The sequence below is a fragment of the Paralichthys olivaceus genome, chromosome 4 (genome assembly GCF_024713975.1).
Source record: "Paralichthys olivaceus isolate ysfri-2021 chromosome 4, ASM2471397v2, whole genome shotgun sequence".
Taxonomy (NCBI): domain Eukaryota; kingdom Metazoa; phylum Chordata; class Actinopteri; order Pleuronectiformes; family Paralichthyidae; genus Paralichthys; species Paralichthys olivaceus.
The window spans coordinates 7,858,005-7,872,091 of NC_091096.1; the positions used below are offsets into that span (position 1 = coordinate 7,858,005).

At 42.3% G+C, this 14,087-nt stretch overlaps 1 protein-coding gene across 1 annotated transcript; it reads right to left on the bottom strand.

Moving 5' to 3' along the window:
- Positions 1–379: 379 nt before the first annotated feature.
- prr16 (proline rich 16) lies at positions 380–12,878 on the bottom strand. The gene is made up of 3 exons (XM_020099157.2): positions 11,952–12,878; positions 6,627–7,712; positions 380–2,038 (listed from the first exon to the last, which is right to left on the bottom strand). Exons 1-2 carry the CDS (start codon positions 12,084–12,086, stop codon positions 6,846–6,848), a joined length of 1,002 nt encoding a protein of 333 aa, XP_019954716.1. The 5' UTR covers positions 12,087–12,878; the 3' UTR covers positions 380–2,038; positions 6,627–6,845.
- Positions 12,879–14,087: the final 1,209 nt, after the last annotated feature.

Sequence of the window (14,087 nt, forward strand, 5' to 3'; positions counted from 1 at the left end):
TGTTATAGCGCGTGCGACTATGACAAACCACTGAATTCATTAGACTATATTCTGGAGACAGCCAGAGCCCTAACACCACCAGCCTGCTATCTTACCACATCTAATCTCCAATTAACTGATGTAGCTGCTGATGCCATTTAATGTATTTTTCTCTCTGAAAGGTTTGCACCCACTGCCTTTTTGCTAACGGTGATTATGTGCGATGCGCTCGCAGTCAGATTCATTTCCTCTATTTCACTCCCAGCTCACAGAGTCTTGACATTATGAAGGATTAATTTGCAAGAGCACAGTTTATAACAGAAAATGCAGACATAAAATCAACATCCTGGATACTTGAAATTTTTGCCCAGTCCATAAAATACACACAAACACACCAACATTGAGTGCAAAGTGTTTACTTTTCACAAATATTTTCCAACAGTTTGTGGACATACAACAAAATATTACCGATTGCGTTTTGAGACATCCCAATCATCTTTAAAACAGATTCTTGATTGATGCAGGATTTGGTCATGAGTTCAGTGTCTGTGTCCAGTGAGAACTAAGAAGTGGAGTTTAAAGATGGTGGTGCCTCCAGTCTGAATGTGTGGAAAAAGTATATGTATCGACAAAATGCTTATATATTTATATAAATATATGATTTTCATTTTGTTCTTGTAAAGCACTATGTAATATCTGGTTTTGATTAGTGCTGCATGAGAGAACTAATATTTCATTGTAAATACTTCACTGGCCTAAGCAGCACGGTAATACCTAGGAAATGTATCAGGATTACACAGACTGCAGAATTAACCTGATGAACATCATATAAGGAGATGAGGGGGGGTTACTTCTAAACTCTTTATTACTGGGAGCAGAGCTCCGTGCATGTTGCACCGACCGACAGACAGCCTCTTCACAGAAATGCATAGAAAAACACAGTAATGGCAGTAAAAAGTGAAGAGTCAGTCATGCATTCATTCATTGTCATGCCTCCTGTCTGATAAAGCACAACTAGGTATTTGGTTTATGCAGTTTCTCTTCTCCACCCAAATTTTTTTTTCTCATTCTGTTCCTCGACATGATAATACTGAAGCACTTGTTTTCCATCCATACAAATACCATCCTGTGGGTATATATAAATAACTTATCCTGCTCTGCCATTCTGAAAAAAAATACACGTACCGCTAGGGAATGTGAGCTTTCGTTAAAATACCTTTCAGTCATCCAACACATTATCAAAAATATCATCTCTTTAAATGTTAAAGTCTCTGTAGAAAAATGTCTGAAATATATAAATATCAAACATGTCCATGTGTATTTGTATACAAAGAAAATTTGATGCAAATTATTACTTCTTCAAGGGTCCTTTAAAGCTGTAACTATACCACACTGTACTGTACATCTGCATGTTACTTTGGGATATAAACATAGCGTGCATGGCATCAACTGAGCACAGATAGATGTAATGAACACAATGTCTGGACACAGATCAGTGACCACGTCATCATTCATTTCAAACCATTCGTCTTTCCAAAATACACAGTGATTGTGCATATGGCACATACTGACATAGTATTACTTTCTTCTTATCTGCAGACGGCCAGGCCGACATGTCAGGCTCACCTTGAATGGAGCTATTGATATCCTTCTGAGTATGCACAGAGAAAAAGCCTGTGTAGAAATGAATCACATACTAGCATCATTTGATCCAATCTTCTACCTCTTCATCTGAACTCGCCTGTTCACTTTTGATGATAGGGGTTTCAGCAGTTTTCTAATCTCTAATTCAACAATTTATAAGTAACAAAAATATCACCTCCACAGCTATAAATTCATCTGTCTGTATGTTGTTACATACTGTGACTGCCCTCGCTCTCTCTTCTGTGGCAGTAACATGTGCCTGGTGGCTTTAGTGCTCAAGAACTATGAATTTGTCCAGAGGATCTTGTCTCCTGTTGATTGAGAGCCATTAGAAAAGGTTGATGCCTGGCCTCGGCACCGGCTCCTCCCTGGTTGATCATCCCTTCCACTTGTACCTCAAGTATCGCAATGGGCCCTGCAGGAAAATGGGAGACGCATTAGTATGAAAATCTGACTGTACAGAGGAGAGTCACTTAAAGTAGTCACAGCACCTAGCTTGTCTTTTTCACGCAGCAAAATGAAAATATACCAAGGTATCATTCCCCACGCTCAACCACCCAGACACATACACAAGTCGTCAAAATTAATAGGACTGAACCGTCAGGCACAACTCTGGAGTTTCCCTTGTGTGAAAAAGACAAAAGGGACGGCTTCATGTCTCTCCTTAAATAGCCGTCACTTTTTTTCCCAGTTTCTCTCTGTCAAGTCTGGAGTGGTTCATTGAGCAGGGGACCCCATCTGGGTCACCGTGACTTTTACAAATCTGATCCTGTTGTTGAAGACGTTGTTTACCTCCTCAGAGTAAGGTGCAGCTGATGCTTCTAACTTTTAACAACCTCCAAAGGAGCGTGAAATCCTCCACATTACGTTTGCTTCACCACCTAGCTTTCTAAGTTGCACTGAGCCATCGCATGCCCTTTGACTCGTTCTCACACACATGACTGCATGTACTTGTGCATGCCTTTTTGCACTCTCATGCACCTTTTAACACACGCACATGTGTCCTGTGGACATTGAAATGCATGCATATGAGTGAGCGTGGGCATTTTGGCGAGAACACCCACACATTTTCTTCATAACTTTGTCTGACTCACAGATAAAGATGCATCCAGACAAGCCAGTATTCATGCCTTATGTCCACCAGATTTGCTTTTGAATCCTCTGATGTTCAGCAATGTGGGGCATGTCTATTTTGCAGTCTAATGAACTTTGCATACAGTATCTCCACTACAACACAGTTATTTGGCTCCCTGTGTTTCTTATAACATTTGAATTTTCAGTGATCATAATGAAATGTAGCTGATGGAAATAAAAAAAAAATCAAAGTAAATGATGCATGCAGAATGGGGATGAGCAAACAGAAAACTGTGTCCCTTGGCAGACTATCATCACCAACAATCAGACGGAGAAACAACAGCTAATTAATATTCACTGGCAAAATGTGTCTCTCTCTGACACATTTATTGGGTTTCATTGCTCACTGTGCACAGTGCCAAGTGAAGGAAACCGAGACGATACAGCAAAGAGAAGCACTAAGCTCACAGACAGGTTTACATTCTGACATGTACAGCTCTTACAATCTAACCAGTCAGCTCTGTGAGATTTTATATTAATTATGGAGGCAGCATTCTCACTCATTTACTTGATTACATGAGGTGTCGCACCAGTGACGTCAGCAGGACACCAGGCTGAAATCAAAAGCACACAACCTTTAAATGAACGAACCACTACACATGACAATACATCGGCGGATGCAAAAACAACCAGGAGTGGTTTGTTTTTTGTAATCCAAAGGTAAGAAGTGAAGGATGCAGGAGCTGCAGAAGCAGAAGCTTTTGATTAGACATACCAATTTAAATGCTGCCAAAAGGTGTTTGCTATGAAATGTCAGTTGTGTTTTAATAATAGTTACCTCACCCACATATATATAGAGAAAAGCATACAGCTGCTGCTGGATGAGCAGCATCATGTAGGAAAGAAAGAGAAGAAAGAAAGGAGGAATGAGTGAAAGGGAACGAGTCAGGGAGGGAGAGAAAGAGGTGGGCTATAAGATAGACCTGTGAGCTGTGAGCTGTAGGGAGTAGGTCAATGCAGTTGACTCAGTACTGAGTCACGATGGAGGCGGTGAAGATCCACCTCCTCTGTGCCCATTACAACTTCATCCTCAAGCCCGGAGCACTGGAGCTCAGATCGCCATTTCAAAAACACCTACACCCATGAGGAACAGAGCTCTCTGTGTTAAAAGAACAATCAGATACAAACTAGGACTGGTCGACTAGTGCGACTGTGCAGACAGCTCAAATCATATTCACATTCAAAGGCCACGACTTGATTTCATATATTGTGAAACAACCATTACAAACAGGGCTGAGAATTAACCATCACCAAAATGTGTCCAGCAGTGTCTGATCAAACATTTTCTGTTATTCATGCTATTATTAAGTTATCATTAAATTCCTTTACACCTGCTTGTGGTTGGACTGTATTTATCGGTTTTAGCAGTCATGTCAAAAAAAACTGGTGAAAACAGCAAAATCCATGGTCAGATTTAACAGCAAACAGAAATGTGAGTTTGAAAAGAGATACAAACGGTGCACACACTTTCACATTGGCTGTCAGAGCTTTCAAACAACTTTGCATCTCCTCTCTTTGAGTTGTGGCCTATGTGCACATACTCAAGGTCTTTTTGCTTCAGTGTTGTGGCAACTGAACAACAAAATTCATTAACTTCAATCTCACAAACAGCAGATTTGACTTAGTGGAAAAAACATAAATGAGAACTCAGAAACACTTAAGTTCAGAGTAGGACACTAATCTGGTTATAAACACAAAAAAGGGGAATAATTTAGTTTCCAAACACTCTGCAAGGCCTGTGCACACACTGGGAAAAACAAAAAAGGACAAATTCCTTTCCTTTCTCAGTGTGTGTTCTTTTAATCATACGATGTCAATTGTGTTAATTTCCTCGGTTCATTGAACACTGCATTAAGGCAGTGCCACAGTAGCAAAAACCCCTGTGAGCTGCACCTATTGATGAAACTGGCTGTATTCCATCCTGTATCACACTACTTTGTGTGGCTGTGTGTGTGTGTCTGCGGCACATGTGTGTGTGTGAGTGTGAGAGAGAGAGGGAGAGAGAGCTTGCTGCTGCCAGACTCATTAGGATCCATTAATTTGAGGTAAATGCAGTGAATGTTGTACACTGAGAGCAATCATCCTGAGGACAAACATGCATTCACATATGCTCCCACACAGCACAACCAAGGCAGCACCAGCCACCGTTGCATTACCATCTCTCTCTCTCTCTCTCTCTCTCTTTCTCTCCCTCCACACATTCTTCCTCACACCCTCATCCCCTCACTCTCATCCACTGATCTCTAATCCAGACGCTGATTTTAGATTGTGAGGCCAGTGAGGTCATGCATTGGATTTTGGCATCAGTTCTATTTCATACCCTTATTTTCTCAGCTTTAACCTCCAAGCTTCCCACCCCCACAAGTCTAAACAGACACATATGTGTATATATATATTAAATGTACTGTTTATATAACATCCTGCCCCCTAAAGCACACACACATCTGCCCCCTCACACACGTTTATTTCACCTTTCTCTCCCCTTCCTTCTTTCCTCACTTCCTTCCTTGCTTTAGTTAGCGTGTTCTCTCTGTTCATCATACAAAAATATGTGCCGCAGCAGTTCAGAGCTTTGTCAAGGCTAATGTTGGTACAAAGGCTGTCTGAGGCACTGCTTTATCTCCTGTAGTCTAATCCAGCTAATTAAGGGCATCGCTGAGAGGAACTGGTGCTACTATTCTCATCCAACTCCAGGGTATAGCGTCTCCCCTATGTCTGCCAAACTGACATGTGCGCACACACACACCTATGCACACACACACACACACACACACACACACAGACACACACACACACACACACACACACAGACACACACACACACACACACACACACACACACACACACACTGTAGTTAAAGATTCCTAGACACTCATTATACAAGAATGATTTCAGATATATTCCAAATTTTAACAGCATGCACAAATGTTTGCACACACGCAGGGAGCAAAGGCTTTATAAAATATGCTTCTTTATCAAAGTGAGTAAAATGAGGACCAACTGTTCATATAGACTAAGATGGTGCTGATATTACTGCAGATTTATGTCCCCTTAAGGAAATAAAAGTCCAGCATGCTTTCTGCCAGAGTATCTCCTCATGCAAGAGCAGAATTCATTAGTTCTCTGTCCATTTAGCCTTATAGATATCACAGGGTGTGATAATGGGGGTCTGCACAAATGGGAGCTGGAGCTGCTAAATATGAGTTATATTACAAAATGAAATAGCAGATTTTTCAATTAGGATTTACTGTAAAGTCATTAGTAGACATTTTTGTTATTTAACACTTCTATTTGTCACTCATTTCCTCACTTTTCTCACTCCCACAGTCTGACACACTTGTCAGTCTCACAACCCTAATTGTTTATCTGGCAGGGCTCATGTGGTGGTATCGATGCCTTTGTATTCTGTAACAGCCTTTACCTGTGTGTCTGTGTGTGGTATAAAGAGTTGTTTAGGTGTATGGAAAGATCTTGAGGGCTTTTGATGAAATCTGAGGGAAGCTGGTTTTCTTGTTCCAACCAGAAGGACATGAATTAATCAGAGCCCCTCTCTGAAGAACTTCCTGAGTTTGAGGCTCGTTAGTACCGAGAGCTTCCAGAAAGACACAAATACAATTTAGCTTTAGTGTTGTCAGCAGCCTCATGTGAATTTTTTAAAGTCCCTGTGCATTTTTCTGTCAAGGCATGCTGCCTGCAAACATCATACTCTGCACACATGCCCCTATGCACCCACTCAAAAATACAAAAAGTCATAAATATACCATACATTAAAAAAAACTTGCAGATATGTGTCAGTGCATGCAATTGCTCCTATGTTTCCTCTTTTCCTCCTCTTGACAAACACAATCATACATGCACAAAGACTCACCGCTTCTTCCAGATCTCTCTGTGTACGTCTTAGCGCCCATGGCAATTCCTTTCTCTCTATTCTACTCACTTTATCCATCCTTTTGTTTCCTATTTCCCAAACCTTCCTCTCTGTGTTTGGTTAATCCAAAGTTCAACTGGGGTAGAAATTTCTCTTAAAGTAGAAAACACTATGAATGATTCAAGAATGTTTAATGTAGACAGAACGGGGGAGTCGGTGTCAAACTGTGGTGGTCGTTGATTTGCGCAGGATTGTTTTCTGGGGCTTGAGGGAAGGCGGGTGAGGAGGCACAAAAGGTGGAGGAGTGTTCGCTGTCGGTGGGAAACTGTGGCTGACCGGGAGGCCGCCGTTTTCCAACATGAGATCATGAGGAAGAGCATGAGGTGGAGGAGGGGAGGAGGAAGAGCAGCAGTGCACTGGGCTAAGCCTCAAGTCGCTCAGCTCGGTCTGTAAGTGTAGTTCTGTGTCGTCTACATCGTATTGGAGGTCGCAGTCTGGGCAGTAGCCGTGGTACTGGACCTTCTCGCTGAAACGGACACGCTCCCTCTCACGAGGCTCCCTACCGGGGGCCTTTGGGCATTTGTTCTTTTCATGACGGAGAAGGGGCATGGGCCTGGGCAATGTAGGAACAAGCCCGGACTCAGGGATCCCGTAGTCATTCGAAAGGAAACACGGCGTGGAGGAGAATAAATCCCTGGTTTTCAACGGGAAAACCCCGCCATTCCTCAACAGAGACCCGTTAGCCTTGGATATATTCCCTGATAACACTAAAGTCGGATGAGGCAGATTCTTCATGTTGTGATCCTCGGCTCTTAGCGGCGTATGTCTTGGTGGTGGTAAGGGCGGGTGGGCTTTCTTCAGCACAGTCAGTACTGCAGGAGCGTTGACAGGGACCGGGATGATGGGCCCAGGGGTTTTAAAGATGCAGTCCTCTGGGAAGAGCTTCATCCTCTCTAGGCTGGAAGCGGTGGTAGTGGTGGTGGTGGAGCTTGAGCTGGAGTTGAGGGTGTCTGTCTTGGAGCTGTCTGTTAGTCCATCCTCCTCCAGTTGCAGGTCACAAGTCAGGGTGTCGATGTCATGAACGACCTGGTGACAAGAAAACATGTCACTGTGACAGCTGAGGTCAGGGATCATAAACAATGAAGCCTGAGAGGAGGAAATTAAAAATCACAGATAAAGTAACTGATGACACTGTTAACAGGGGAAATAATGATGATCCAAATAGAAGATTGTCGGGCTCAAAAGGAAGATTTGAGAAGAACATTTGTTCTTGTCAGGATTTAGTGTCTTAATCTCCTCACATTCTTAATAATGAATTAAAAATAACATTATATAAAAATAGATTCATGAGATGAAAAATTAATTAAGATTTCATTGTGACAAAGACGCCCGGCAGAAATGAAATATCACTTCAATTTATGGGACTGGCCATGAGCCTGCCAGACTCTGAGTTACATGATACATGACAACAATCCCATGCACCAACACAACTGAGAGAGTATACCAACAACATCCTATGAACCCAGACACGAACAATAGCATTTAGAAAATAGAAGCAGTGTTAGGGATGAATGGATAAACATTGCAGAGGACAAACTCAGGGATAAAACAAGATGAAACAGGTACAGAGAGGAAAAATCAACCGACAAAGATTAACACAATAAAACAAGCACACCTCAGGCAGCCAGAGTGAATAAATCCCACATTGAAACAAATGCTATGAGAAGGAAGATCCATTCCCACTAACAATGATATTATATTTCTGAGCTGAACAGCACAGTTAACAATTCATCATGGCCTGAATTAAATCCAAGCAAGCGACTTTGGTGTGACAGAAAAACAAAGACAAATACAGATATTTTACAAAAAGCAAAATCGCATCTGAAATCCACTCTGTCAGGTACACAATTTCAAACAGCAACTACTTTATCAGTTACAGTTGGGAGACATTTTTCACAGTGTGTCAGGATGGAAAAGGAGACAGAAGAGATGCAGGGTACCATAGACCACTGAATATTTTTTGAAAAGAAATGTGTAAAATTCCAATCAAATATTTGAATGTTACAAAAGGAGACAATAAACTGTAATAATGAGGGATGGTAGAACTCTTTGCTCATGCAGTGAAGCAGAAATTAATATTAAAGGATTTTGTTTTCCTCAGGACCCCTCGCAGACGGTGGATATTTGGATCTGAAGATAATTCCTTTAATTCCAAGAGGAAATGTGTTTTCACCGCCTGCACAGAGAAATATTAAAAAACTGCCGCAGCAGAAATTTGGTTTGCTGGCACTCAATACTGGAACCGATTGTAGGGATGCAACAGCACAACTTTAGATAACACATAAAACACAATTTACAGACATTGCAAACATTATAACTCCACAAAATATGCTGAACATGTCGGAGTGATGCTCGACTGACATTGATTAAACATCCATCAATCTAAATGCAGCAGCAAAAGGCAAATAAAGGCCTGACTACACAACTAAAAAGTAAAACTACAATGGCAGTACATACCGGTATGCCACAGTCCAACAGTCCCCTTATGAAACTACATTTAAATCAACCAGATCCAGATTTATATTCTGCACCAAATTACACACACTCATAAAAACTGTCCCCTAAATATGCCTGAATTTTTTCATCAAGATCCATATGTCAGTCCAAATGTTGCCAATTGTCTCACAATGTACAAGAAAGTGAAAAAAAAATGGATCCACCACCAAAATTGAATGGGCCCATGTTACATGCTTCCACCAAGTTTCATGATAATCCCTCCAGTAGTTTTTGTGTAATTTAGCTTACAACCAAACCAATCAACAAACAAATGGACAGGGGTGAAAACATAGCCTCCATGGCATAGGAACAATTGGTGCCAGAGGACACTAAGTGAAACAGCTCTGGTTGTTATCTTATTAAATTCTGTCCTCTTAAAGCAAACACTTGCTCTGTGAACAAAGTTACTCTCCCATGCATTTATTTCTGCACCGCTGAGACGATATCTAGAGGCTGGGAGGACTGAAATTGCATGCTCACATAAACATTGCCCAAGGAATCATTAGCATGTGGTATTACATTAAAAAAAGGCAGTTTAACAAACAAAACTACACATGATGCTAAACCCTGCTGGGACATAAAAACTGATTCAACAGTATAATGTCCACTATGTTCAGCCATTTCCAGAGGTCTGTCCAAAAATATTCCCACTGAAGACGAGTGTTTACTGGTTCCCCTCCCTTGATGGAGTTATTATTGCATCAATGCCCAGAACTGAAGTGTGGTGTTGGACATTTTATTACTAGCTGTCTGATTATTGACCATCCAGCAGTCGGTGAATATCTGAACAGAATCTGGAAATCAAATGAGTTGAGATCGTGGTATCATGCAGCTGAAATGCAAAGAATACTCACCAGAACTGAAGTTAATGCATTCTCCTTTACAGCGTTCATGAAGTAATTAAGACAAAGACAATGTGCTTATGTTCATTTTCTGGATTAGTTATCTTAGAGTGCCCAGTGCATTAGCCCTCTGTGAAACACTGTTATCATCCAGGGGTTTGAAATGTTCAAACAGTTGCTTGAGAAGAGGCTGCAAGAGAGAAATGAAGAGCGAGTGATGAGGAGGGAAACAGAACGAGGAAGAGTGGCTGAGAGGGAGAGATAAATAGGAAGAAAGCTGGGCCAGCGAAGGCAATGGAGCTAAGTTCTCCATGCAGTCTCTAAATGGATAATTTGTTGGGACACATACAAGAGGTAATACCAGTATCCTGGTGTGCAGGCCCTGCTGTAGGCCAGGCAGCTTCAGCGGCTGAGCCAAGCATCTGGGCAGGGTCCCTCCTTGGAGCCAGGCTCAGCTGCAGCCCTGATGGTGGGTTATAACAAATAACTGCATTTCAAATGGATTATAACCCAAATACTGGATTTGATAGTAACACCCCCCCCCAAGGTATGTCTTTGGCATATGTGTGTGTATGTGGTGTCAGAATAACTGATCCTCTGCACAGTTTCCTGCGAGCAGAAAAGAAAAAGAAAGAGGGCACATCATAATAAAAGATCACAATAGATTACAATGCCTTCTTGTTCTCATTCATTCCTGGCGCCTGCTGTGAGACACTGTGAACTGCTGGAAGAAAAAACCCCACAAAGAAGTCTAATTCAGCTCAACTTGCAGAAGCAGAGCGAGAGGAAGGGGAGGTGAGAGGCAGAAGGAGACAGATGCTGTGTCGACTAACCCATCCATAATGTAGGAACACGAGGCTGTGCGCAATAGGGTTTTATTAGAATGACAGGCTGTCATGTTAGGGTGAGATGTTCGGCACAGCAGGTCGAACATGCCTGGTGTGTGGCAGGTGGAGGGATATAAACATGAAAACAGGTAAGACTGCAGCGATTACAACGGAAGTGGCAGGAAAGGACTTGTGATTGGCGTTAGTGGAAACGCTTACAGAGGCAAACACTGCAACATGTCAATGAAATGAAAGAAAATACGTCTCTGCAGGGAGGATCTGCAAGGTAGTTTTGCTTTGTGAATGTAAAATACACCCATATAATGCCTGAATCTGTCAGAGACCCCCCAGACTGCCATTCAGCACCCCTGTCTCTGAATCACCGAGAATCGGATATAGCCAAACAGACAGCTGAGAGTTCTGATCCTAAACAGGGACTCTGTAGAGAGGGAGAGGAAGGAGAACAAACAAGAGATAAAGACAGGATGAAGATGAGTGGTTGTGATAAATACAGACATGTGGTGAAAGATAAAAAACGACAAAGAAAGCTGCAGATAAAGCAACGCCAGGAGATATCGAGACGAGGAAGAAGCTGAAAAGGAAAAGACAACTGCTTTGTTATTATTATGTTTCTTATTATGTTTTCTTTGGCAGGAGATAATTCCCAGCAAACAACAGTCAGCATTAAGATGATGAAATGCAATGCAAAAAGTGCCTTCCTGGTTGAAACAACTTGTCCATTAAATATTAACTGTGATTAAATTTTTCTCACTTTCATGAAAAGCCTGAGTGAGTCAGGGCAAAGACGCCTGTCCTGTCATTTCACACCCAGCATCCTCCTGTGCCACGTCTTTTATATTGGAGATAATGACCACATTCAATAGTTGGTAGTCTGTGTGCGTGTGTGTGTGTGTGTGTTGTCATAGCCGCCTCCAGGCCCCAGTGAGTTGGACATCACCCTCGCCATCTCCTCCAACACAACAATGCCTAGAAAGAGCATCCTCACAACAAGCCTGCAGAGATGCTGGAACACAACACAACACATGGTGCCTGGTTTATGGAGCTTATGGCCTCTTATGGTGTGTCCCCCTCTCATTTACCTCTTTCAGCTCTTTGGCTACATCCTTGAGGTCTCCCAGGATGGTCTCCAAATTCTCCACGATTGTCTTGATTTCCTTTTTCACTTTCACTTTGGAGACTACTCCTTCAGCCTCCGCATTAGGTGTCCCTGACATTCTTCGCTTTGTCTAATTCTGCAAGGATCTGAGGTCAAATCCTTCGCTCGCCACGCTGCCACTTTGCCGACGCATTTCTCGTGTTCTCATCCAGTCCTCCGCTCCCGCTTACTTTTCTGCTCCTACATCACTGCCAGAACGGAGCCAAGTGGCGTCGGCCAGCGTTGTGTATCCGCCACCAGGCATGCGCAATGGAGCGTGCAGCACAGAAAAAGAACCGTGATGATCAGATATTGGACCATAGTGTCTGCGAGAAACTACATCCACAGGTTTTTGCGCAACCTTTACGCGTCCGTGTCCAACATCTGCGCAAAAATGACGCGCCACGGGTGCTCCTCGCGTGCGAAGAGCGCTAAATTCAACATTCTAGGATAGAATGTCCAACAGGAAAAAGGAAAAGAAAGGTGTTATAAAGAGAGGAGGATGACAGAGCGAGAGAGACAGAGAGAGTACAGGCTGTGATCCAGGAGCGTTACTGCGTCTGTCGTTACTGTGATGGTCCATAATCCTCAGGCATCATCGACACACAACTGTAACACACTCCCCGTGGGGTTTCCTTCGATAACATGCGGTGTGTGGCGATGATGCACCCCGGCGAGGTGATGATGATGAAGATGATGATGATGATGTCAGGTACCGACACCCCAGAGCTGCTCCAATCTGCTCCGAAAAACCACCCGGTCACTGTCATCCTGTCTCCATCTCAGCCTCCGTCCGTGGAGAGTCTGAGCCAAGCAGAGAGAGAGGGAGAGAGAGAGAGAGGAGAGAGAGGAGAGAGAGAGGAGAGAGAGAGGAGAGAGAGAGAGAGCCCTGTCCCATTTCATAACAAGAAGCCATGCAGAGGTTGAGGAGGTCTCACATTTATAATCATGTTAAACCCAGATGTGTTGTGTTGTGTGCATGGACGGATGATAAGAAATATGTCCCTGGGGTACAGACTGGAGAAAGCCCCCCACCCCCACCTTCACTCTCCTTCATGACACCCAGACTGAAAGACACAGATTGAGAAATAGTGTGTTGTGTCTCTACATAGTTTGCATCTATGTTTTGTATTATTTTTTTCCATTCAATGTTATATTAAATATCTATATAGATTTAAGCATTTATTTTTTAAGAACAACAACCCCCCAGACCGGTGCTGGGTGTGGGGCCGTACTGGGACTACTTGGCATAGTCATCAGAAAATCCACCAGATCCATCTGGATGGATATTTCTTCGTTGTCATTTGTTTCTCTGCACAGTTGCTTTGCATCTCTTAGTAGATGTTTTGCATCTCTGTGTTATTTTTTTTCTCTCCTTCTTTTTCCTCTCCAGGATCAGCTGCTGGTTCTATCAGTCCTATAGGGTTTTAATCTTTTTTCAATTTCAACATATCTAAGTTCTATTAAAGATTCAGTGTGTAAGATTTAGGTGAAATTGAATATAAAATAATCCTGGTGATGTTTTCACTGGTGTGTTTCATCTAAATTGTATAAATTGTTGTTTTCTTTGCCATAGAATGGGCTCTTTATATTTACAAACTTTATATTTGCATGGACGGGGGTCCTCTCTGTGGAGGCCACCATGTTTTTTACTGTCGTCCTGGAACAAAGTTTTCATGACAACTGAAGTTCACCACAGGTTCTCTCTCATGTTTGGAAGGGGAGGGTGAGGTGAGGGGTATTCAGCTGCAACATGCAACTTCATCTCTGGATGTCACTAAATTCTACACTCTTAACCTTTAAAGGAGTCATATTAAATATATAATATATGCTATAAAACACTATATTATAACACAATGTGTTGATGGGGAACACTCATACAATGGACAAAGTAGTAGAAGTAAGGCTGCAGCTAATGACTGATTAATCGATTTGTCGTTTAGTCGTTGAAGTGATGGGAAGTATTTTGAAAATGTCCATCACAGTTTCTCATGGTCCAAGGTGACGTCTGTTTTTCTTTTTCTAAAAACAGTCCAGCTAAAAAAGATGTTCAATTTAAAGAGATGAAACAGAAAAAGCA

Coding starts and splice junctions, on each gene's coding strand:
- prr16 (XM_020099157.2), bottom strand. CDS start 12,086: ATGTCAGGGACACCTAATGCGGAGGCTGAAGGAGTAGTCTCCAAAGTG. Junction 7,713..11,951: donor TAGCCAAAGAGCTGAAAGAG/GTAAATGAGAGG, acceptor TCTTGTCACCAG/GTCGTTCATGACATCGACAC.